This window comes from Hippoglossus stenolepis, chromosome 18 (assembly GCF_022539355.2).
Source record: "Hippoglossus stenolepis isolate QCI-W04-F060 chromosome 18, HSTE1.2, whole genome shotgun sequence".
NCBI classification, from domain to species: domain Eukaryota; kingdom Metazoa; phylum Chordata; class Actinopteri; order Pleuronectiformes; family Pleuronectidae; genus Hippoglossus; species Hippoglossus stenolepis.
Genome location: NC_061500.1, coordinates 9,700,254 through 9,727,287, shown reverse-complemented (window position 1 = coordinate 9,727,287; position 27,034 = coordinate 9,700,254). Strand labels below are relative to the sequence as shown.

Here is a 27,034-nt window from a genome sequence, read left to right as displayed (position 1 = left end):
GTTTTGTGGACCTAAACACTCCATCGGCATAGTGGTGAGCTTTTCGGTGAACCATCCCTTTAAAACGAGCAAATACTTCACAATAAAATAACAGACACCTCAACAGTATTAGCAGTAACATACATTGGGATATTTACAATGATATCACAATTATCCATTATGTTTGGAGCGGTAGTGAAAATGTAAAAAAAAAAAACGTAGCCTCACTAAAATGTATATAGAGGACAAAAAGAAGAGAAGCACTTTTTTTTTCTGGAATCCAAATATTTAATAGGTACATATCAAGTATTATTATGACATGTATAAAATTTCAGATCACAATATGAAGCAATGGAACTCCTCAGACCGGCATACGCTGCAATGCTCGAGGTTGCCACATAAAAAAATGTCTAATGATTAAAATAAGAAATAGAGAAGCAACTAAAATGGTAGAAAAATGGCGTACGGACATAGATAATACTAAGCATTCTAAGAAAATGAGTTTTTCTTCAACAGAGTGCGATAGAAAATGAAAAAAAAGAAACAACACAGCACTGAAGCCAAGCGTCCACAAGACGTCTAAAAATCGTTAGTACTGTAGGTTCACGGAGAGCAGGAGACAGCGGGGGAGAGGAGAGGGAGCGAAGGTCACAGCGGAGAAAGAAAGGAGGGAGATTCGCTTTGCCAGGAAGAAAATAATCTTTCGAACAAGACTAAGCAACAGTGGAAGAAATGCACATCACAGTTAGCTTTAAAGACCATATAGCATATTGTACTTGCATGTTGAAAACAAAGAAAGATCCTGAATGGTTGAACGGAAACGAGGACGTCACCACTAACAAACAGCTTCGACGCGTCGTCTCAGCTCGGCAGAAAACATGGCTTTACCTTGAAGGCTGTTACAGGTGAACGTGATGGTGTCGGTGAACGAGGGGGCGACGCTTTCTAACAAAAATAATTCACACTTGGAAAATATTTTGAATATTTTATCTGAGCCTCTGCGATCTGTGCAGATCTCAGGTCAGCGGCGAGGCTCTGCTGCTGGCTGCGTGCTCTCCATGGAATGGTTTTGTTTTAGTTCCCATCAGGCCTGCCAACCCTGGACATTTTGAAGTACCACTTCAGTACTGGGAAAATTTAAATCTGTTCGCTGCTTAAAATAAAACTTTTTTTTTACTCTGACAAGCTGAATAATACAAGCATTACTAGGTGGAGGTATTGTTACATAGCCATTAAAAGAGGGCAATAAGTGCATTAAAAAGTCATGGAGGGACAATTTACACTGCTGGAGGCTGAATCCACTGGATAACAACCGATAAGTAAAGGTCTGTAATAAAAAACAGGATTTTAGTTGCTTATAATCAAACAAGAAATAATCTTTAACTCTGTTCAGACTTGACAGAGAATTAAAGTCTTTCAGAGGTGGATAAAAAAAATCTGTTCACTTAAGTATCGTAATTTTTCCTTGTTATTTTAGGATTCTTCAATCGCCATGTTGAGTCTTGAATTAATGTTTAGTTTAGTATTTACACTGAGTGTAATAAGAGCCGGCAGCTACAGGGTAGAACACGTCTTTATTGGCCTATGGCCTTCTGAGTTATCATCTTAATGACAGACTTCTTGTTAGGTTTGCTTAGCATGGCTTTAAGAGCCACGGGGTTTATTCATAGGAACGATGCAGCTGGAATAAAACTCTGTCATTTGATGTGCAATGCAATGAGAAGTGTAATGTTGTTTTTATCCCCTAGTCTAGTATTAGAGAAGTAAACAAATACAATCTAGAAGCAAATACCAATTGCAATTAAGACCTGGAATTGAACATTTGGAAACATTTTGAATATTTGAAAAACTAAAACTGGGATTTGGGGGATAAATATTGTTCAAGCGCTTGTCTCTTTTATTCGCCTCCACCTGAGGAAAGCTCACATCCCGTATACAGTGGTAGATTAGCCGTGACACCCGGGGAAGCAAATTAGTTTCTCGGTTACGCAATGAAGCCACATGGACATTATCCAGAATAACCAAAGTAAATCCAGTAGTTCTGACTATGGGGAAGACAAAAAATTTGCTTTACCTTGCACTTAAACGCGTTTTGTTGTATTAAAGTGTAATGAGACACGCCACCTATTGAAACATTCCATAACGTATTAATACAACACATGCACCAGTGAACTTTCACATAAGCACTGTTGAAAACCTGCAGAAGTATAATTCTAAATCAGTAAATTCCTGATTATGGAACAGATTAACAACTTAAAGAAACTCTGGGGCTTCATTTACTGTACGTGGGTGAGCGATTGCACGATTCAGCAGCGCCCCTGAGCCTCTGATGGTGCGGGTCCATCGTATTAAAAAGCTCTTTGTGAGGCCACAGAAATCAGTGGCCTTGTTTTTCAGAGTCAATCATGACAAAGTGAGACAGCTGCACGTCCGCTCCCTGGACCTAACTCTCCTCATCCTGGTTGTGCAATCACTCACTGGATTAATTTTTTTTTCCTGAATGGAGGAGAAGCAGATCAGGGCGAACACCCAGAGCTCTAACAGGAAGAACAACGGCAGATTAATATCTATGCCAAACGTCTTTGTGTGGAGTCCTGATTGATTGCGGTTGCTTGGTAACACCAGGGACGACCACGGCGTGTTTGAAATCGATGTGCAAAGCAGCGCATGTCACACTTCACGAGCATTTCAGAGAACCAAATCTTTTTGTGATCTCATGTAAATCTTTAATGCGCATTTAGATCTGGTCGACGGAAGGAAATAGCAGGAAATACTCAGGTAATGCTCGAGGACGATTTAGTAGATTTCAAGTATGTGAGAACTTCATTTATGGATGAATAAAATATTTATACAGTGTTAGAGGTTTCAAAAGTGCTTATGGTGGAGATCCAGACGTGTGTGCTCGTTTATCTTGTCCTTTTATTTCAGCTGCATGGAAGTGGAAAGAAAAAGTGCCATGCTAAAGAAAAGATTATAATTTGTGTAACATGCATTTTATTTTTTAGGAGTGATTACTTTTTCAGAAATTGATTTTTGTTTTTACGCCGGATCTGTTCTCAGCCTCATGTCTTTGGTGTGTTTGCCTTGTTTTCACTCCACATTAAATCTAAGGACAGAGCTTTCATCATTTTTTGGGGGGGGGACTCACAAAGTATTTCACAAAGTCGTGGTTCTAACGGAGCCAGAAATCATCCGACGCTCAAAACAAACCGGACACAGCTGCCAATTTCTGCTCTGAAAGTTCACCCAGCGTGGTGAGACATTTACTAATCTTATTAGCTCGGAGCATGGCAGTGGCATCGTTCCAAGTGACACGAGAAGCTAGCGGGACGCTAACAAATGCTCCTGATTAACCTACAAAACGGTAATAAAGTGCTCCAAGGTCAGGAAAGATTGTGTGCTTTGTCTCGTATATAAATGAACAGAGATTCTATCGTATGATCGTTTCAACGTTGTGACAATTACCATTATATCACTCTATTAACCTCCCTCCTTTATTTCCCACCTGAGAACAACACTCATTTTGGTGTGAAGCTCCATAACGTGGTACACAAAATGCAAACAGGTTGGCAGGGACCTAATGGCCGACTTCATGATATTGCTGGGGAGAAGTACGCACTCTAACAACGTGCAGTTCATTCACGGAACCAGCGGACGAAAAAACTGTAAAATGAGCCGAGAGATTCAGATGATGAGTGGGTGCGAGAGTCGGGGCTGCTTTTGTTTGTGCGTTTTTGTGGCAGGAGTAGGGAGGTTTAAAAATGTCCTTGGTTGAATTTCAGGCTGGTGAAGTTAATGGAGACAGTCCAAGTTCAACAGATGAGGTCAGTCCCTACTGAGGTTGTTTGTGTATGAATGATTGTATACAATAAATGGTTGTATATGCAATATACATTTGCCCGTTGGTAAGTACGGTAAGTGTGCGCGATGCTTTTTAAAGTGGAGCTCTAGGTACTTGACGGTATACACGGGTGCACAGAACGGCTGCTTATGTGCGTTTATGTACGTGTTCTACGTATAAATGGGTTTTTATTTCGACCTCATCGGCCCTTGCTGTAGCCGGGAAAGAACTGGTCGAGCAGCATCTGGAGCATCTTGTTTTGGGTCATGGCGTAGTCCTTGCCCAGGTCGTGGCGGCAGGCGGGGCAGGTGTACACCTGCGCTCGAAACGACCGCTGGAGACAAGTCTGAGGGGAGAGAGGAGATGATACGCAAATACAACAATAGGGATTATTTATTTTTGTTCACATTTTGGCTTCATTTAGTTGGACACATTGAAGGAGAGACAGGAAACGGGGGCCTTCTGCTCAAGGCATATGGGGACATTAATGTGGAAACACTGCATCCACTCAGTACGCACCTTGCAAACGTTGTGTGAGCAGGCGGTGGTGATGGGTTGGTAGGCCAGCTCCTGGCAGCACACGCACATGAAGATCTGCTCCATCTTGCGCAGGAAATTCTTCATATGTAAAAAAGACAAGAGACACGTGAAGCGGATGAAAAAGGGTCACAGGCAGTGTATCACAAATTTAAAATGATCATTTCTGTCTCATCCTTCCAGAAATATATCTACATCGAAGTCTCCCAAAGAAAAACTGACTGATGAGTCTGGAAATCAGAAGATAAGAGGAAACAGATCCGGTTGAGTGAATTTCAGTTTTATGGATGAGTAGTTTTCAGTGAGTTCTCTCTTAGTTCTCTCAGTCTGCTGCACTGTGAGATGCTTTGTGAACAGTGTTGAGGAGCTCGAGACGTGTTGAGTGTGTCAGTGTGTACTGGGGATTCATACCGGCCCCTCTTTGAGGTTTTCCATGGCTTCATCCCAGAGTTTCTTGTTGGCTGTGTCCTCTCGGATCAACTGCTGCTGCTGCTCTGACAGCTGGAAGGTCTCCTCCATCTTCACACGTTTAGACGGAGGCTCTGCTGCTGGTGACGACTCTGCACAACACACACGAATAGGACTGAATCCACCCGGCTACAATGATGAAAAACTAAGAAAACAACTGGGGGAATCCTTATTGTGTTTTTTAGCAAACAAATATAAAATATTTCCAAACTCTCTTATAGAAAGTTCTGCTCCCCATGCTGTTCTCACCTGTCCTCTTCTCACAAACACCATGTCTGACCTGCTCTGAGCTTCAACTGTGAAAGCACCCACCACTTTCTCTGGTGGTCATCTCCTCTCCGTTACTTTGCATCTCCTCCTCTTCCACACAGGCCATCGGCTCCATGTCCTCGTCTTCCTCATCGAACTCCTCTTTCTCCTTGATCTTGCGTTGTCTCCGTGGCCTCCCCCTGCCGGGATGGTGCTTACCCCGGCCGCCGCGACCAGGTCTGGCACAGGCCTCCTTCTTTGTTTTGTTAGCCATGGCCGCCAAGTAGCCCGGCGGGTACTGCAGACACAAGGGAGAAATGAAAATCAAGCGGACTGCTATCTTAAAGATGTATATGTATATAACGGGAAATAGCAGGTGTCCTTCATAGTGGCCTTTAGTAAGAAGCATGAAAGACACAAAACATATATCAACAGGATTTCTGCAGGTTTCAACAAGTTCAATTTAGGACTTTTTACAAAACCATAACAAAAGAAATTCAAGACCTTTGTCAAGTATGATAAATTTGAAGGAACATAGGAGATATGTAGTAACCGTCTATACATGATTTATTTTTTTATCACTGTGTGACTAGAGGTGTGCATCTTCACTGGCCTCATGATTTGAGCTTTAAAAAAGTATTTTAGACCGTTATTACAAGTGTGCTGTAATTTACAAAATAAGGTTTTCAATTAAAAAATCTGACTACGACAGTCGGTCTATAACAGCGCTCAGTGCTCTCCACACTGATCTGACCTTCATTCAGTTTAGACTTGTGTGCTGCATCTTTAGCCTTCACTTTATCAGGGTGGCCCAGGCTGCCCCCCCCTGGCAGCTCGGAGGTCCATTACTCCGCTGGTCAACAGGAGATTCTGCTCCTCTGCTCTTTTCTAATCACTCACACTGATGTGAGCTGAGTTTTTATAAAAACCTGCTGAATTCATATTTACGTTCCTGGATAAACGAGGCGTCGCTTCTTCTGCTGCGAGGAAGTAAAAAAAAGCAAACTCTAAACTTTAACTTTAAAAAAGAATCTGCGGGATGTAATTCTCTCCTATCTGCAGCCTGTGTGTGTGTGTGTATGTTTGTGTTTGTGTGTGTGTGTGTGTGTGTGTGTGTGTGTTAGTTGGTCGGATCATAAATCTGGATCGTTCCGGTCACTTTAACCCTGATGTCCTGGCTGTGCGCATCGTGTTTAAATACGAGCCTCACAAACGATTCATAGAGCGCATTAACAAACACAAAGTAAATGGAAGTACTGTTCAGGTCCTAATAACTTCTGATTAGTGTTGCTGTTTATTGCTAAAGTGTAAAGTGAACACAGGTCGGCAGGAGAGTGGAGGGACGACACTCAGACAATGCGCGTCTGTTCTGGTTATAATTATGCAGCGGCAGGACATCGCTAAAAAATCGATTATGTTCCGTCTCTGCCTCGATACAGAGTCGTCCACGAATTGAGAAATTTCCCCCACCATAATATAGAGATGCATTATGGGATATCTCTAGTGTGTAAACAGAGATGTTCACAAACACGTGCGGGCACATTCCCAGTCTGACCTGAACAGCGAGGCCCAGTTTCTTGATCCTCTCTAGTCCTTCAGGCGTCCACGGTGCTGGTTCCAGGTCATCCCGTCTCAGCAGGTACCGCCACACCAAGTAACCGCACTTTCCAATCTCTGGCCAGTACTTTACCACCTTAAAATCCACATGCAAATAAAGCATTAAATACTGGTCATCAAATTTGAAAAAAAGTCTTTTCTAAGTCTTTTTTTAACCTCTAGGAAAAAGCGTGTCTGTACCTTGTAAATACCGTCATAGCGGTTTCCTTCCTCTGGGGCGTATTTGCTGATGCGTCGACCTTTGGAGCTGCGCACGACCCTCACCGGCTTCCCCGCCCGCCAGTTCCTCGACTCTGCCCCGTCTTTGTCATTCAGAGGTGCGTCGCAGTTTGAGGCCAATGCCCTGCAGGAGCCGGGATCCAAGGGAAAGAGCTTTGTGTTTACTAAGTCTGTCCAAGGATTTGGGATGTTAATGAATGTTAATGAATCAGTTGTTATTAGGAAATTAATCCCTTAAGCTTGTTTTTGAAGAAAAAAAACCAGAAAGATGTATAAAAAATATGTGAGCTCTGCCTTTTTAAAGTTTAATTTAAGATATGATGAGGCCCGTTTGAATCTTTCCTCTAAGACACGATTGTTTAAATAAATACCTTCAGATAATATATCATTGAAGAGTTTTTCAGTTTGACCAACTAAACGTGACTCAATGGAGAGAAATTCAATAAGACATTCAACATGAACTGAGTCCAGGAGCAGTCATTCCTTTTTATAATATCAAATATTATATCTTGCACTAACATTTCTATGCACCTTAAAGTAATGAATCGTATCAATGGGGTCAAACGTATGTAGTTGGAAGGCCACTGTCATACCTGTTCATGTGTGTCAGGGTCTGGTCAAATGAGTGCTCTCCGATTCGTTTGTTTCCCGAGAGGTCACGCCCCCCGCTGCCTGTGTAGGTGAACTCATCGCCCCGGTCCTGCAACACACCACAGAAAAAGTGATTGCCAAATTATACCATAAAAAAATCCCATAGTTCTTTATTTCATATGACTGTAAAATATCTTAAAAAAACAAAAACACAAACAACCCACCACTTCATCCTCAAAGCCCCCGGCCAACACCAGCGAATAGGAGCCATCGTTGCTGCGTCCATGGATACCACCGACATGTGGCCTGTGAACACCTGCCTCGCTCACCTGAAGGGATAACAGCATTTTAGATTGTACTGATAACATCAAATTAATAAGTAAACTGAGAGTTGATCAACATGTGAAGCACCGTCATGGTAGCTAACCTGAACTCTGAATTTCCAGGTGGTTCCAACAGGAACTCCAGGTATTGGTCCATAGTGGTTTGAAGGGACAATTGTGCATTCTTTAGTACGCCCCACACAAGCCATACCCTGCAAACACATCCAGAAGGAAGAACACAAAAACATCATTAAAAGGTCCATGTGCATGAAAAAACTCGTAGTTGTGTGATGTTTAAGCACAGGGTGGTGACGTGTATGTCAATGAATCACAAGATGAAGATTTGAGGACGTTTTACTTTTAGAAATGACGATCGTTTTATTTCTATTTTGGAGGAACATGCGACATTAAAAGATCGAAAAGAAAAACTTTCAGCAGAGAGAGAAGAATTTTCATTTCAGCGTTATCAAATTGCGAAAATGTAAAAGTCAAGTTAAAATGCTGTGTGACTCACTGCACTTAAATGGTGCCCAAACACACAAGCCAGGCTGTTTTCAATTAGCCCTCAGAGAAAAGAGCATTCTGGTAAAGAAAGGAGTTATTTTTCCGTTGGCAGTTCCAGGAAAGTGGCTAAGTCATGCTTAATGGCATTGTTCACATTACACCACGGAGCGGAGCGTCAGAGTCGCAGCCAGGACAGAATGGAAATGAGCCACACAATATCTCAACGTGTTGCCACGGAGGAGATTTTGGAGTAAGAGTGTTAAAGAGTATTCTTTAAACAGATGCTTGGGGGAAAAATAAAAAAACAAATTTAAATACATGTCAGCTGTCGTCCTGTCTTATTTTCTGCCTCAGCAACTAGAATGAGATAATTTCACTTTTTGCCAACCAAAACTAAAAAGTCTGAAAGTAATTTTCCAGCCATTGCCCTCTAGCACCGTGACGAAGTGAAAAGAGGAACCGAATGCTATAAATCACGCCAACATCATTAATCTGCTCCAGGAGCCAGAGCTTAAATTAAATTGATAATAAATCGCATGTGGATTGGATTAAAACCTTCTGATCAGGGGTGTGTTCAGGAACATACAAACTCAGATTAAGCATAACACAAAACACAGAGCAGACAACAACTTACTCTAAACATAACACATTATTAAACATAGATACACTGAGGAATGAACAGGGTTGCAAGAAGTAATTGGAATAAAATGTAAATGCCTGAATATAAACCCTGAGGACGTCTATGGCTTTGTCCCAATTCAGAGGACGCGACCTACACGGTCTACGCAGCTCACGAAGGAGACGATCGTGTCTTTGTGACGCAATCGGTCTCCAAAGGACGCTGTCCCTGAACTGAGACACAGCTATTGTCTTCTTTTAAGTGACTCTTTGATTATTTCCCGATGTGTTACATTGTCTGGATTCGGTCTCAAGTGGATTTGATAATGTCATTTCCAGATGTAAAATGTAACGTTTAAAAAATGCGGGACATTATTATCAGGTATTATCAGAAACATGGTTGTGATAGGACACATTTTTTTATCATAAAGCTGAAAATCCTTTGTCTATCTCTTGTACTGAGCTGCTAACATGGGCCTAAGCATGCCCACTAAAAGAGACACATTTTTTGTATTATTTAAAATCTGGAAAAAGTTAATATCGCTGAGAAACTTTTGACACAAACTTCTTCTCCATATTCATCCATGTAGACTTTGCTACTTCTCGTCGGTTTGAAGGTGAACCGCGGGCCTCCGCTCGGGTTTCCTGTTTTACCTGCGCTGCTACAGAGCAGCTGTCAGTCCACCCGGCGGCTCTCACCTTTCCCCAGTCCCTTTGACTCTCAGTCGTCGCCGAAGGCATCTTGGCTTTCTTCTTGCTGGCTTTGAGCTTCTCTCCGGCTTTCACCACCTCGCTGGTGTCATTCTTACAGGTGGGACAGTACCTGGCAGAGAGAGGAAATCGTTTCTGAGGCTACAGGAAGGTGTGTACGTGAGTTTGGTGACAAGTGAGCTCAAAATAATAAGAGCTGTTTTAATATCTGTAATCCAGCAGTTACAGATCTTAATCGGTTATATTCAATAAAAACAATCTAAGATCCTTTTTTCGTACCTTAAATTGTTGGATAAATATTTTTTGGCAATTGTGTAGCTGTTCTCTTATATTTGACTGAACATATTAAAAACCTGTGTAGAGTAAATATGGATGTGAGCAATACAACTGGTTGCAATGATTTTATATTATATTTTTGCAGTATTTGTTCACAATGTCTGGGTCAGTGTTGTGTTTTCTTATTTGAGTGAAACGATCTACACCTTGGGACGCAAGACACATTTCAGATTTATTCTTTCTGATAATAAAGTGAGATCAAATCAAACGTCTTGAACATAATTTAAGGTAGAAGGAGAGAAATGCTTTCCCAAATTAGCTAGAAATCCCTGAGATTTGGTAATAAGAACATTAAAAGGTACTTTATGTCTGTTGCCAAACATAGTTACAAACAATTGATTGCTCTCATCAGACTATCATATGCTTTAAAACATGTGTGGACTTGATTTTTAAACATTTAACTTGAATAGATCCTGGAAAGTAGAAATACAAGTTATGAATGCTGCCATCAGTTGTGTGTTTAAGAAATGTAAAGCAGCGCATGATGCTGGAAGGTTCTTTCTGCAGTAACTGCCAGACATTTATTCACACCCTCATCTCTATTTGGCAGAGAGACACTTTCAAAGCCACTGCATTAGATAAACTCACAGCTGTGTCTGCGTCGTGTCATTATTTTATATTGACTTTAACCTCAATCACCGTTTAATTACTGCTGAAATGCACTTCAGCTCATACCCAACACCATTAATAAACCTTATTAAATTTGCTGTGTATCACTGCATCTCGAGGCTAATTGCTCAGCTACACTCACCAGTCCTCGTCGTCTGGGATGGTGGCCAGCGGCGGGTTGAGGCAGTAGATGTGAAACGCCATGTTGCACTCGTCGCACAGCAGCTGCATGTGAGCGTCCTGCTTGCCGCCGCACACGCAGCAGGAGCAGAAGCGGCACTCGGCCTCGGGGTCGGCCTTGCAGTGCTTGCACTCTGGTCCGCTCTTCCCTGCAGCCAAGAACAAGGAGTAATAGGTTGATGATCGGTACGGCAGTGCTACGTTATATAAAGTTTTTGTCACTAGTTTCACCGCATCTGTGCATACGTTTAAATTGTCCATCTGCAGCTGAGAGTGCGCAAGCTCCTGGTTTCTCCATCTGGTAGATTTCATCCAGAAACTGAACCTTACAATCCCCAATCACATCTCCGGGACCACTGGACAGAGGGCGAGAGACACGGAGAGACAAAGGCAGAGACAAAGGCAGAGACAAAGCGAGAGAGAGAGAGAGAGAGAGAGAGAGAGAGAGAGAGAGAGAGAGAGAGAGAGATGAGAGCACGAGAACAGAAAACCAAAGAGGAAGATGTAAAGATGTGTTACTGAGAGTGTGACACATGAAAAAGGAGTCACACATCTTGGTAAACAACAAAAAATTGGCCAAGAGATATGAAAATGTAATAGTTCTGCCTAACGCCCCCCCTCCCGCCGAGGAGGAAGATCCTCACCCGAGGAGGATCTTGACTCGGAGCTCCTTGTTGGTGCGAGAGGCCTGGTTGAGCGTTTGAATCTCGGCGTCGAACCAGAAGCCCCTCTCATCTGGCGTCTCCATATTGTAGTTGACCATCACATGCATGCCCACCTGAAGCTGGTCCCACCGCAGCAGGGTCCTGGCGCGTGGCCGCACGTCCCGCAGTCGCATCGCCACCACGCCATTCTCCGGGTAGCTGCGGGAGAAAGAAAAGGGAAAGAGGGAAAGGGGGGGGCAGGTTTAGATGTGTGAAATATTTATATTTGTTTGAGAATTGCTTACATAAATTAGCCTTATGAGCCATGAGATGGTCGAGCTGCAAATGAGAACTTGATCATTTGTATCCTAATGAACAATGTCCATATCCTCAGGAAAACATTATAATACTCTGGCCAGTAAAAAGCAGCTATTATACAACAACACAATGTGTTCTGTAGAAACAGATGGATGTAATAGAAGCTATTTAACAGCTCAATGCAGTAAGCCACAGAATGCAATAAAGATATAGACCTCCCTGTGCAGGAACATGCATTTCAACAATAGGAACGAAAAGAAGGAAAATCTGATTATTAAGCAATTGAATTGGCCTCATATTATTCAAATGTGATTTCAGCCACCTGATCTGCCTCCTTCTATCAAATCAGTAAAATCAGTAAAGCACAACATTTTAACAAACGTTTAAGCACAGATGTACTTTAAGAAAACCCAGATTGAAACACGGCCAAAAATACTTTCCGCACCAAACATGTGGATTTAAACATGGACGACCAGATTTAGACGTTATGTCCTCAGGGCAAATTCCACAGATGCAATAAGATTTTTTTCTCCCTGACACTGTGTCAGAAACACTTCTGACACAGAACGTGAAAAATGATTTAACATAAATAACTTTACTACATTTTTCCCTCTACAAAACAAAACCATCAGTCAAGTCCTGCAGATTGTCAAAGACTCGCCTGTTCTTTCTATGACACATTTGCACACAGCTTTCTGACTGGGGGTTTTTAAAGCCAAGGATTAAGATGGATTTTCACCACTATGGCCTCCGCCCAAATTTAAATTTAATACAGCGACCTTACAGCCACTGGCAAAACACTGGTCTTAGTTTAGTGAACGTTGGACTCCTGTGTGTGGAGACATGAGTCAGTCCACAGAACGTATTTGTACAGGACCAACATTTGTTTTAAGGAAGCCAGACATAACAGAAACATTTGAGATGTAACAGGTGTGATTTAAACCTTTGACCCCACTGAAATGAACGGCAATGTCTTTTAGGGATGGTTCAACATTTTCGGGAAATATGCCTTTTCACCTTCTAACCACAATGCTGGTCTTGTCGTCTTTGACGTCACCTGAGGTTGCCAGGCAACTAGCCGAGACTCCAGGAAGTTACGTCCCCCAGCCAATAAATAGTCTGACACATGACCCCCTGTAAAACTACGACGTGTCCTTTTCGCACTTGGGTTTTTGGACAGATTAAATAAAAGAGAAAGATTAGGGGTTAGTGGGTGGAATTGACAAAGCAAATCTAGCCGTTTCCCCTGTTTCACCCAGCAGACATGAGAGAGGCATCTTTCTTCTTATCTAACTCCAGGCAGGCAGGTGAAACACAATTTGCCAAATATCAAACTATTCCTTTAATGATTCATCAAAGACTCAACGAGAAACACACGTTTTTATTGTTTTCTGTTGGTGAAAAGGGTCTTTGTTGTTTTTGTGGCACAATCTGTGGCGCAATTAATACCATTTCAAATGTTCCTCCTTTCACCAAAGAAGAGCAGAACAAGTGTTAAATGTCTACGTTGGAGTGGATGAAGTGAGGTTAACTGTGCAGGCTTCCTGTCTGCCAATCATAATTAAGCTGTAAGGATCTGGCCTGGCTCAGAGATGAACGGACAGCTCGCTCGCTCGCTCGCCTGCCAATAGCTGGAATTATGCTTACAGACGAGAAATGTGTTGCCGCTGAAGTTTAGCTGCACAACAGGGCTGCACACTCGAGTCCTCATGCACAGTGGGAAGTGAAGGGGGAAGTGGAGGATTGTGTGCTTGAGCGAGCACCACGTGTTTGCATTTTCTGGGGGGAAAGCAGGGCCTAAACTGGGTAATTTCTCAAAACAGCCTGCATTGACGCAGAACCAGCAGACTGCCTGCTGAGCTACAGATAAAAATTACTGATGTTAACTACAACACCCGACATTTTGACATTGTTTTCCAGTCCGAACGTGTGCACTTAAGCTCTGCCTGGTTACTGACTGGGCCGTGGTGCATATTTTAAGCTATTGTAAACTGGCTGGAGAGAGGGCCTGCGGGGGCAGACTGTAAGAGTTGTTACAGTCAAGAAGAAGAGGCTGGGGCACAGTGCAGGGATTTCCTTTTTTAGGCCCAAGGGATTACTGTGGTTTTTAGTTGGAGGGGTTTGGGATGGGGGTTATTACAAGCAACTAAACACACACAGACACACACACACACACACAGCGGAGGAACATCAACCTGGGAGCACAATGGGACTCAGCATGAACAAGGAGGGGAACACGCAGAGCAACACGAGGGGAACAGAGGGAGAAGACGAGTTTAAGGCCACACAGGCCTGGAACTGTCTCGTGTGCGCAGATCTCACAGGCACCCAAAAAAAAAAAAAGAACCTCAGCAGCAAAGCCTGGGCGTCTGAATTCTAACGTTTGCCGCATCAGAACTGAATCTCCACACAGAGTCGTCACAGTGGCCGGACCCGACCTCTCACATTACAAAGTAAATGTAACTCTCGCCGGAGTTTTGGGAACACGGGAAAAAGACTTTCAGGCAAACAAGAAACCAAAATCATGTCAACACTCCCTGTAAAAGCAAAGTCCGCCTAAATGAATCTCAGAAACTTATTTCATCAGTTGTGAAATTGATATGATTTATCGACAGCGGGGCCGCTCTGTTCTGGAGCCACCATTAGTGCTGTGTGTGCTTAACTGAAGTCACCGTAAAGAAAAGGGAATGGAAGAAAATGAGAAATCCTCAATTTACTGATAAGCAGCATGAGGTAGAAATACTCCGACACTAAACAAGCTATCAGGATATAATTGCTTCTCAGTAGTAAAGGAAAGTGACTGCGGCCTCTCTTATCCTGGGCTTTGTGCGTAATTGAGGCCAAAATGAAAAGCTCTAACTTTAAAAAAATAAATTAGAAACAACTTTAATCTCACAATGAGGCGTTTTAAAGTTTTGTCACAAGGCCGAGGTTTTAAGGGACCAATTTGGTGATTTTCAATCAGAAGTATGTTTCTCTGATGTGGAGGCAGAGATTTCTCTCCTACTTAAAATCTCCATTCCTCAAAAAAACATATTAACTCACTTTAAGTTTAAAATGTAGTACATACTATCATGTAATGTAGGAACACACTGAAGCTGAGCTAATGTAAGAATATACAGATATAAAGTTTCGGCTGTAAAAGTAATCAGATTTTGTCAACAAAAACACTTAACTTAGTTGTTAAAGCCCTTATATAATTCTATACATGATAATTGTTACATGTGAGAAAGCGAAGCTAAACTGAAGCACACAGGTAGCAGCTGTGCTCAGATAATGGCCGACTGCCGCAGCTTTAACTCCTGGTGAGATCTCTTCCTCTGCAAATGTGTTTTTTATAATTCGACAGAGCCAATCAAAGCCTCTCTTTGGTTTAAATATCTACATATCAAGGGTGAAAAAGTATAAAATATTATCCATTTAGATTTCTCTTCAAAGCAGAAACACTTGAATATAATGAAGATAATGTTAATCTTACTAGTAAGTTTTCAATGTGAAAGCTACGTGAACATAATTTATAGCTGCCTTAGCCAGGATTTAACCATGAAACTATATCTGGCTGTCTTGTTTTGGAGCAACACGCACACACACACACACACACACACACACACACACACACACACACACACAATCTCAGTTCCTGGGAGCAGCTCTCTCTGATTTTGTGGCTCATTTCTTTCTGCACAAAGGTCCAGAATGGCTTAATGCACAGGGGTATGTGTGAAGGCGAAGCGATGCTACCCACCCTCCTCTTTTGGAATGACGCTCAGGACAGATAAGAATACTGAGTGTTTTTTGGAGGCCAAGTTACACAAGCAGTCATTGAACAGAAAATCGTTGTAGTTTGTTGCTAAGGATATTTTGTGGCTCAGATGGTGATGACGCAATCCACATATTACTGCGATGTCCTGGGTTTTAAACTATCAGGGGACCTTGTCTTTTATATCTCCCTCTTGAATGTCAAAAAAAGCATAATCTGAATAAACAAGCAAGAAGGTAAATATTTAAAAATATTTAAAAAAGAAGGGGGCCACACACGGGGTGTATTATTGGGCCGTCCCTGCAGGATCACTCCTGTGCTGTTGCAAACGAAGAAACAACTAATAAAAGCAGAACCCTGAAGATTAAATATTGAGTAATATCCAGTGGGAATGATGTGTGCATGAAAAAAAACCTCCACAGATTTAATGCTCAACAACCCATGATACCGTTACTCTAGCACAGCATCCCATGACAGAATAACACATGCACGCACGCATCACGACAGGCGCAGCGAAGGAGAGTATGTCTCACCAGTGGCATGTTCACAGCAATTACAGACAAAGCTGAAGGAGGCAAGCAAAGAAGTAATGCTCCTGAGAACTCGTGAGTTGCCATGGAAACGTGGGCTTCTGAATGAATTTGCTGGAAAAGCGGGAGAGCGCGAGAGATACGAGTCCAAATTGTAGCATCGACTACACAAACCCCCTCTCTCCGCTCCCTAGGACTGCCAGGAGACAGCAGAGGCTGCAATTCCCAATGCGCCAAACCACTCGTACTGATGCTTGCAGTCACTCGTAACATATACTCAACTACACACACACACACACACACACACACACACACACACACACACACACACACACACACACACACACACAAGCCGCACGTATAATGTTTGGTGCACGTTTTTATCGAGAATGCCACACAACCGCACCTTGAGTGTTTAACATAGGCATCACTGGCAAGAACCGAAATCATTTTCGGTTGTGCATATGCAGTGAGGAACGTGCACATTCACGCCGTGCAGCACCGTGAATTCAATCCTAAACAGCAATTAGGGTGATTTCGGTTGATCCGACCCAGAAGCTGCCACCCTGACACTGCAGCTCCCTGACACCCCCCCCCACCCCCGTGCCCTTTCATTGAAACCCGTTAAAAATAGTTTCTCGTCACTGCAACCGAAGTCAGCAGCAGCAGCAGCAGCAACACACGGCAGCATATTGAGCCATCACTTACTCATCGTATTTAATGTGATAAATGATGTCCTCTTCTCTCTCCTTGCTCTCTGCAGCAGAGTCTGTCTGAGAGGTGGAGGCTCCGTTGCTCTCCGAGGCGAACACAACATTATTCCTGTTACTGTCTATGTTTTGGTCCTGGCCGGGGGCCGGTGCCTGCTCGGCCTCCAGCTTTCCGTTAGTCCTTTTTGGGGGCCGGCCCACCTTGCCCTTGGGGGGCGTTATCTGTCCTTTGGGAGCCTCTGTCACATTTTCGATGCAGGCCTCAAACCAGGCGCCGATGCTGACGTCTCTGCAGTCCACCAGCTCGTTAATCTGAGGAGACACAAAAGACAGAAATAACACCTGGTCTCTCCCGCACCCATCTGTCTGTTGTTTAAAGAAGCACACCGGCGTCTCTGCATGTTTTACACTTCACATAATTTAAATGGAAGTTTCACATAGATAAAATGTTTCATGCCCTGGGGAGACAGGTTGTTAGTTCAGTGTGAAAATCTATTTTCAGAGACGAATAGGAAATCCATCACACGCTTTTTGTTTTATGATTTCTGCCTATGAAGCTGATTAAAACGTGGACTACTGTGATTTTATTTGTGTATTGATTCATTCACTGTATTTCAAATTACTGATAACAGGTGGATTTACCATCTCAGACAAGGTTTAAGTCTGCAAATAGATTTGTTTGATGACATATATGAACTATTACCAACATAATCCTGGAAGAAAAACAAATTAAAATAAAAATTTGATATAAAGGGAGACGTGCAGCAAAAACAAAACCAAAAATGTTCTCAATTCTCTGTATGAGTGTTACATGATGTGCATTCTCAAATCTTTGCGATGCATTCTTGAGATGAACTTCGTCCACTGGTCGTATCTGGTTGAGAATACTGAGTAAAAGCCGAAAGCCTGTCGAGGCATGTGACCTTGATATCCACTGAAGTTGCACAATTTCCAGCTCATATACTTACACTTACAGTATTGATATTTGCTGCATGCTGGATTTGGACATTTGGCAACAAGCAGAGCCCAGTCCTACACAATAATTCTCAGACATGTGGGTCAGCCAGCCAGCAAAGATCAGTAACACTCAACTGAGCAGAGAAGAATAGACTCTCGGATTTATTAGCTTTGACTGTCCACTATTTGTAATGTGTACGTCGGTTAGTGACAGAAATTTAAAGACCTGTTTCTTATGTGTGGTTTGGCATGTGCCTCCCTGGAAAGATGAGCCATGAGCTTTATACTCCATGGAAATGAAAGGCAATCAGGTTACCAGATAGCGAACTTCGATAGAGTGAATAAAAGGGTACGTTTGGCACCGACACATGCACTTTCACACAAGGACACACATCAATACAAGTAGGTTCCATTTGTTTTCGCTAGAACAGCATATCTAAATAGTTTGGGGTACTGCACGATCGAAAGGGATAAAATGGAAGACTGGTGCAGATTAGATAAGAAAAAAATCGGATTCCTTCCTGTGCTTTCTCTATTGGTAATGTCTGGTGTATAACACTCTAGAGAGGCCAATGCATAGACGCTCCTTATGCTACTGCAGAATAAACACTGACACCAAATCATCTTCACATTTACAAGGTCGTTTCACGTTTTTTAACATCACTGAAGCATGTGATCAGCTCGGTTTGTATTTTAATTTGACATTCAAACGTGAAGCCCTCCCCAAAGAATCTCTGTCACTTCGCTCGTTGGTCATGAAATTATTACATTTTATTTAGCAAAGAAGCTGATCGGGCAGTTTCATGCACAATCTTGCAAATAGTTTTTAATATTGACGCTGTCATCCTCACCTTGTACACACCAAATCCTGGGTCAACGAGTGCATTTCTGCTGGATGTAGGGGGCTGGGTGTCCCGTACTGGACTGGAGGACTTGAAGCCATTTTTGGTACTACTGGTTGAGTTACTGGTGACGCTGGTGTCCGGCTTGGTTTCCTTAATGATGCTGGTAGTGATGCTGCTGCCGCCGTCATTGTCTTTGTTGGTGTTGGTTTCCATATCGGCAGGGGGGGCGGGAGCTGGGGAGTTATGGCTTTCAGACCGGGAGTCGGGCGGGGGTGCTGAGCTGCAGGCGACGCCCGAGAAGTCCTTGGCGACGGGGCTGTCTGGAGGGTCGGTCTGAGAGCGAATCAGCAACTGGACGATGTCGTTGAGGCCAACGTTGTAATCAAACAGTGTTTGGCCATCTTCCATCTAAAAGGGCAAAGAAATATATGAACAAACAAATGGACAGATGCAAAAGCAATACTTGTATATAGTGCTAAGTAATAGCAATTATTTACATTGTTAATTAATCTACCGATTATATGTTAATTGCAAATTTAGTAATAACAATAAACCCCAAAGGTATTAAATTTGTGAAAATATAAAAAAGAAAATAAACATATTTTAGCCCAGACTTGTTTTGAAAACGTCACTACATCAATTAATTAATAAAGATTTTCTGTCAACTAGTTGTTACGGCAACGACTGCATCGTATTTTTACCAGGCCCAGAGACGGTGTGTTCGAACAATGCCACAGATATTCCTTCTCAATTTCTTTTCCTCCCCAAATTTCCTCATCCCACGCGATGAAACGAGCACCGCTGCCTCGGACAGCTACACGAGGGTGCTTGTCAAGGACAAACAAAGAACACGTTAGACGGAGACAACGTCGAGCACAGTGAGAATAAAAACAACCGTGGGTTGATCGTGCACTCAACAGAGCCCAATTCTATACACACACACATGCGGCACTTCAATAAATCCACATGCCTTTAAACACACCAGTGGTGTTTAAGGATGTTGCTCAGGAGTCCACAGCAACAACATCTGTTGTCTGCTCTCAAATGGGCAAATGTTCAGCCACTGATTAAATACGTATAACTGTACAAGGTGAACTGCTTCCACTGATTTAGCCTGTGACAGGTGAAGAAACACATCAACACCTATGACTGGTATCCTGTCCTTACTACTGATTATATATGAACTGATTGTTTTTTACACATGTAATACAATCAACATGGATACTGAGCTGCAGCTCCGCTCGCTCCCCACGCCGGGTTTTCTACTGGAAATAAAAAGAAATAAAAGAAACGAATGCATGAATTAAAGTGATAGGAGATGTAGCTGTGGGGAAAGAAATGACTGGGTTGCTATGACAACCAAAGGAGAGCATCCCGTCAACCCCCCCCCGCCCCCAACCCCATGAACCTGAATCATGTATACAATCTCTGCCGACACCAACCCACTGCCACCGCCACAGCCATCAGTGACGGCAGGATCCTTTCAGGCAGCGTAGCACATGGGCGTCGGAAAATGGTTCTCGCTAAAAAAAAAACAAGCTCTTGAAATAAAAAAACGATGAGGGCCCCATTTCGAAAAACCCATATCTCTCTCCTCTACCACAACCAATCTCCTGTTAAGTATACAGTACGGCTACTGCCTACCGAATGGAGCTTATGGCGGACGCGCCAACTCATTACAGACATCAGCTTTTCTATCAGCCCTCAAACCCACAAGCCCATTGTGCTGGAGAGACAAGCATGGCCGCCACTCGCGCTCTCGCTCCCCTTCGTTATTTGACAGCGAGGAGGAGAGCGGTTGGAGGCGTGTAGCAGGAGAGCGGTAGAAGGGAGCGAGCGCAATTTCCCCATCCCTCCCCATTTTTTAATAGTCTCATGAAATTTAGATCAGAGGAGCAGCGGTGCAAACACAGCCATACAGTGGTTGCTATACTCACCTGTCTGTCTGTCTGTCTGTCTGTCTTTCACTGGTGGTCTACATCTGCTCTTTGTCTATCTCCCTCTCTGAGCTCAGAGTTCGATTTAGCCTCAGTAATTGTCTGTCCTCCGCTCTCTATCTGTCTTTTTGCCACTTGATACTGCATTAAGAAACGAGGCGTCCTGAACAGCAGGCAGCCGCGCTGTTGATGCGAGGTTAGACTCAAGTGAAAGGAAAACACAGAATTTCTCGCACTGCACCAAACCTGATAAATTCATCCGTGCTGATTGTACCTGCTTTTCCACGGTGACTTCATCGCCATCACAGTGATCAGTGTCTCGCTGTGAGGTTTTACAGCCACGAATTCAGTCATAACCAGCTCAGAAACTGAGAACCACCATCTGAACAGGCAAGGGGTAGGAAAAATGCTTCATATATTCACGCAGGGACAAGGTCTATCCGACAGAAATATTGGCACGTTGACCATTTCTGTTGTGTAGGACGAGTAACATCATAAAAGACGAGACATTTTCCTCATCATTAATAATGCAGAACAAAAAAGCACGTTGCTCCTCGTATCTTTATTATGTGACTGGGTGAAATGTTGCTATGTGTTCCAGGGGGAGATTTCAGTCCCGAGCACACATCACAACAAAGCTTTACACAAACCACGGACACTTGACTTAGATAATTTTCAAAGGGCTCGAACAAATCAGAAATCCAGATCTGTGCATGTGTGTGCATGTGTGTGTGTGTGTGTGTGTGTGTGTGTGTGTGTGTGTGTGTGTGTGTGTGTGTGTGTGTGTGTGTGTGTGTGTGTGAGAGAGAGACAGAGGAATAAAACGAACATCTCCACGGGGCTAATTTTTCTCATTTGCAATTTGAAAGGTGATCTTTCAAACACTAATATCTTATCGTAACAGACACCGAAGTACAAGTACAGAGAGAGCGTCACACAAAGACAAGACAAAGACCTGTGGCTGCTGCGACAAAATCTACACTGACACCCATCTTGTCCTTGAACAAATCTGTTTTGTATTGTTTTGCATCTGCATCCAATAATAGCTTTTATAAGACAGAATCTAGGGTTGCACGCAATTATATTTTTATATTATTATTTTAATACTGTAATATTTTAAGGCTGTAACTGCTCTTAATGCAGAAATCCTTCTGAAATTGAAGCCACTCAGCAACACTTACTTAGTTTCAATGCCTGCCCAACAATGATAAAAACATATCAAGCTGTTAAAGAATAGCTGGAGTCAGAGCAATAAATCAAGAATTCACGGAGGCCTATTCAATATCAGCATGTAGTTCTAAAAAAAGAGGTTTAAAGGTGTGAAACACAACTCGGTCCACTCAGCGGGTGGAGAGGAGATTTCATAGCAGGGGCAGACGTTAGCAGCTTGTGCACAGGAACAACATCCAAACCCCAAACTCCTACTCCTACATTTCTTCCTCACCCCTTTTCCCCTGAGCAAAACAGGTCAGATTTCCCAAAAACAATGACATGGGATGTGCCATCTACCGCCACACTTCACCATCTTGTGGGTTTTGTTGTCCCTCGTTCTGATTCAGTCATTTAATCTTCTTCCAAAATGCAGCTCGACGTTCGTCCACATAAAGGAACATATTTCAGTTTTGTTAATTTGTTGTCCAAATTTATAAAGAGTTAACTTATTAGCTACTTTGGACAAACTTCCCTCTATTACATAAAGCAGTGGTTCCTAAATACCACTCTATCTATGAAGGGGCTATAAAAACCTACCCTTCACTTTATTGCATTTCCAACTGTGTTTATGTAAGTATGAATTGTGTAATAACTTTAAGAGGTAGCGAGTGAGTACTAATAATTAGAGAGCATTGGATTGAATTCCCGAGCAGCGTTTGACTGTCTATTAAATAAGCTGAAAATCAATTTGGACGTGACTGCCGGTTGCTATTCTGTGTTTCTTATTTCTTATGTTTACATTTAAGGCACGGATCGTGACAATGTTTTTAATTTCTATACGTTTAACATGTGCTATAATAGACTCAAAGAATACCCCAAACGTGACAAACATGTGAGAAATACAGGCGGGGATTATTGGCCCGAGAACTCCTCTGGTAATCTGAGTAGAAAAAAAAAATAGCACAGGAAGCCGTACTATTTACAACACACGTGCATGAGTCGACGGTGCAGCGATAGGACATATGAGCACTAAGCGAGGTAAAGCTAAGAGAAGGAGTGGCAAAACTATGAAAACATGTGGGAGTGTTGGAAAAGCCTGCAGTTCTCGACTAGGTTTAATGCCCCCCCTTTGTCTTTGCTCTTTGTTCGGCCTATCTGTCGAAGAAGGGTGTGACTGTGTACATGCATGGCTGCAGCCAAATCTGCTTCCCCTGGAATTGCCTACGAAAAAATCTACAGCTTAGCAATGCACAAAGGAAACCCATCAATCGAGCAGCCTCGACATCAATGCATGTATAATCAAATTGTGACGATATCTAGGTCACAGCAACTATTTGCGCGAAAGGAGGCAGTAAAGCTTTCCTACAGCCCGACACTTGGTAACAGAGGAGACGGCCCAACTATTTCAACGTGAAACATGTTGCTGCCTCCACAGGGAGAAAAACAAATGAACTACAGCCTCATATGTGAAGCAGACTGACGCATTTCAAGCTGAGGTTTAAAGCAGTTAATACTCCGAAAGCTTTCTTTTTTTTAAATTGGTAAATGAGAAGGCTCCAGTGCATGTGAGAGTAGGCGTCAAGCAGAAAGGCCGCACGGACAGTGGAAGGTGTGTGTGAGCCTGCTCGTGAATGTGAGTGATATAAGACGTTGTTCAAAGTGAAAGAGAGAGAGAGACACGACGAGGAGCGTGCATGCAGGCAAATTGAAAAAGCCATTACAAAAAAAAAGAAAACCCTAACAAACAAACACTGAGGCAAAGTTGTGCGGCTGCTGGCTTGAGACCCCTTTCGACTCAAGGGCAAGCGTGACTTTGAACTGGTGAGGCAGCGTGCGCAGTGAGCTGGAGGGAAAAACAAGACGCCATTTTGAAAAGGGAATTAGACTGAGTTATTCTGCTACGAGTCTAAATCCTAACAGAGCGCCGGCATGGCTGCGTGCATGTAAGGGCAATAGCTAGTGCACGCTGCGTGTCACAGGCTCATTCCTTGTGTTACTTAACTCGTGGAAATCCCCTAATCAACCCTCCCCACTCCACTTTCCTGTGAAATGAAGGAAATACTGGGTTTACTACATGGGATCCGTCTTTGCAGCCACAGCTCCAACAGTGAAGACGATTCTAACAACACAGCCTAATTAAGTGTTAATGAAGCAAATGTAGAGGTAGGACATTGTATGGCCCGTCTGTTGAGTACATTCTGGGGTTTAAAGCAGGACAGTCCTGCTTTGTGCTTGGTCACTGTGGTGTTTTGAAGTTGCACAAGAGAGAAACTGCTCAGAACAATTAAAATAGCTCATGAATAACAAACGCCAGCTAAACAATGGATTTCACCGAGAAGAAAGTGTGCTATAATCGCCATTCCAAACTGTTTATATTATGTGCAGTATATACTACAGCCTCACAGAGTAGACAATAACACAAGCAGTGTACGACAGCACGACAACAGAGAGGATAATGGACCCGTCGATCGTGACGCAGAATCTCACGTCTGCCCGGCTTCATTATCATTTAATTACACAACAAGAAGTAGGTTATAAGTAGCTATAAAAGGAACTTCTCGGGCTATGAGACAGTCTGGCTCGTCGTGAGTGAAGGAAAAGTGTGACAAAATGTCAATAATGTGAGATCAACACATCATGTAGGCCGTTTAGTTCCCGGGGGATAATCGTCTTGGCTGAGTCATGCCGTGTTAATATCAGCGTTGTAATGTTTTGCTACGATGCTAAATAAAACATGGATCCAGCATCCTGACCTGTATACTGTTTTCTGTGTATTACTGATAGAAGAGCTTCTGTAACGTCTCCCACATCGTAAGAGACTGTCAGTCTGTCTGTCTGTAATATATTGATTCTGTCATGTTTGTATATTTGAACATAAATAGTTAATGATACAGACGTCTGATCAGACAGAATAACATTTGTTGTCAAATCACAGCACTACACCTCAAAGTTGAGGATATAAATTTCAATCTACTACTTTAAAAGTTACATTTACAATAGGAATGTGTGTGTGTGTGTGTGTGTGTGTGTGTGTGTGTGTGTGTGTGTGTGTGTGTGTGTGTGTGCGTGTGTGTGTTAGATCATAAAATATGCCTTTGATAAAAAAGGCTTTAATGCATTCATGACACATACAAACATGTCCATGTCTATCTGAGGGCAGCATCTTAACAGTTTCCATTGGCATTTAATGACATTACACTTTTTCAATCTCTCTGTAGGAGAGAGAAAAACTACACCAACATCTGTCAGCGATAAAATATGAATCATCACATTCTTAACTTAACATGATTTCACAGTGTGTGGTCAGCGACTAAATATTCCAGCCTTGTTATAGCCTGACGACTAAAGACACATTATTTTAGTCTGACTTTGGTCTTGAATAACAATGTGTTTCCACCTCAGGATAAAGTGACGTTATAACACTGGCCCAAAAATATGTGTTTCTTACAGTACTTGTATGTATTTGAAGTTCTCTGTAGGATATAGGATAATGTGATGTGTGATGTCCGGAGTCAAGCAAAAACTTTTCAAAAACATATAATACAGATATTTGTTTTGGACATTTCACTGTGTGATGGAAATGTAAAGGAATATAGCTTTGCGGAACATAAAGAGTCTCAGACATATACTGCAGGCTGCACTGCTGATGTAACCACACTTGTATAAATAGGACGTAGCAGAAAAACAGAATATATACGTAAAGATGTACCTCACTTTGCAACCTGAAAAATGAAAGATTAAGAAATGTTGACAGGATATAACATTTTGATTATCTACTAATTGTTTATTACATAGTGAGAATGGCTAGATTTTAAACTAGTCCTGAATTATTCCCCTTGCAAGCCAGATTCATATTTCACTGAAAGGAGTGTTTGGAGACAATCCTGGATAAACTACAAACGTGCAGATGTTGCATGTGCACCACTGGACTGTCAGGCCATGTGGGGCCAAGGTGGGCATCTATACAGCAGAGAGAGAGAGAGAGAGAGAGAGAGAGAGAGAGAGAGAGAGAGAGAGAGAGAGAGAGAGAGAGAGGTGTGTACAGTAGTGTGTACAGTAGTGACACCAGCGTGTAAACACAACTGCTGCTGCTACACTTGCTTATAGATGTCAGGGCACGTGGAGTCCGCTCCTCCCTCCAATTATCGTTCTATCATCATAACGCACGAGCCTCGGCGGTGTCTGCCTGGCTCCGTGCAGCTCAAACACAGACCACAGATCTGGAGGCTGGTGCATGTGTCAATCAGTAGTTGTGGAGTTGATTAAGTTGAACAAGCGAGCGGTGGAGGTGGTTTTGTTTTCATCGCACTACTTTCCATGGCCGCAGCAATGTAAACAAACACGTCTGAGCCATTTGTTGCACGCAGCTCTCCCTCAATCCCTCACAACAAACAACGTGAAAGTGGTTCATCATCACACGACCGTACACATCCAGGTCTGATCGGCAGGTTTTTTAACCTCCCCGAGGGGGACGGCACCCCGCGTACCCCACGGGGGGGGGCTCTTGCGCAAGAACTACTGGTGAATTCCCATCAAAACAGGAAGCTCGCATGGGTCCGAAACGGGCTCGAACGCCGAGAGGACCACTCTCCAGCAAGAGCTCCCTGCAAAAGCGCCCGGTGCGTAATGGCTGTGGCACACGAGTGTTGTTTACCTGCTTCCCTCGGTAGAAGAGGCGCTGCTGCTGCGGGCCCACGTTGAAGATGTCCTGTATTTTCAGCCGTAGAGACTCAATTCTGGTCAGCCTCGACAGATCCTCCACGGTTCGCGTCTCCTTCCCGTCTATAGTACGAACCTGGATCCACATCGCTGCGCCGCCCTGTTTACGCCTCGAATGAATGCGGGAGAAAGCGGCGGGGTTTTACGCGCGAACGTCGTTCACCGCGGCGGAGAGGAGGCGGAAACAAACAACAACGATAGAGATAAAAGAAATGTGTGCGCGTGTTTACGGGTCCATCGCGTTTTCCTCTGCAGAGGTAACGTCGGACTGGCTCGCGCAGGAGGTGTCTCACATGAGGTCGCGGCGCCAAGCAAATCTCGCGAAACAACGTCGGGAGCGAGTTTGCAGTTAAAGGCGCAGCTCACCTTTTCCTGTCATCACAAACACAGCGCGCACCTCTATTCCTTTGTAATTATACCATTATTACAGATGTTCTATGTGGTTTTCAATGCACGCTTTAAACAAATGCTTTGTTTACTGAAAGAACAACAATCAAAATGGCTAAAACAAACAAATACAACACAACGAGGGCCTATGTGGATCCCAAGCCCTCTTTTTCTTCAAGCAAATCTAAAAACACACATCACCCATCATCTCAAATCTCTACACTGGCTGCCAGTGAGCCACAGGATTGAGTTTACACTTGTTTAAATCGCTTACTCGAGCTGCTCCCAAATAC

At 43.1% G+C, this 27,034-nt stretch overlaps 1 protein-coding gene across 1 annotated transcript; it reads right to left on the bottom strand.

Annotated features, from left to right (window-relative positions):
* Window positions 1-243: 243 nt before the first annotated feature.
* LOC118125731 (E3 ubiquitin-protein ligase UHRF2) lies at window positions 244-26,643 on the bottom strand. Its single transcript, XM_035184643.2, has 16 exons — window positions 26,290-26,643; window positions 18,553-18,954; window positions 16,743-17,056; window positions 11,427-11,645; window positions 11,029-11,138; window positions 10,745-10,931; window positions 9,646-9,769; window positions 7,929-8,036; window positions 7,726-7,830; window positions 7,504-7,610; window positions 6,872-7,034; window positions 6,630-6,767; window positions 5,138-5,372; window positions 4,769-4,917; window positions 4,340-4,438; window positions 244-4,166 (listed from the first exon to the last, which is right to left on the bottom strand). The coding sequence occupies exons 1-16, from the start codon at window positions 26,440-26,442 to the stop codon at window positions 4,020-4,022; spliced, it is 2,760 nt and encodes a 919-aa protein (XP_035040534.1). The 5' UTR covers window positions 26,443-26,643; the 3' UTR covers window positions 244-4,019.
* Window positions 26,644-27,034: the final 391 nt, after the last annotated feature.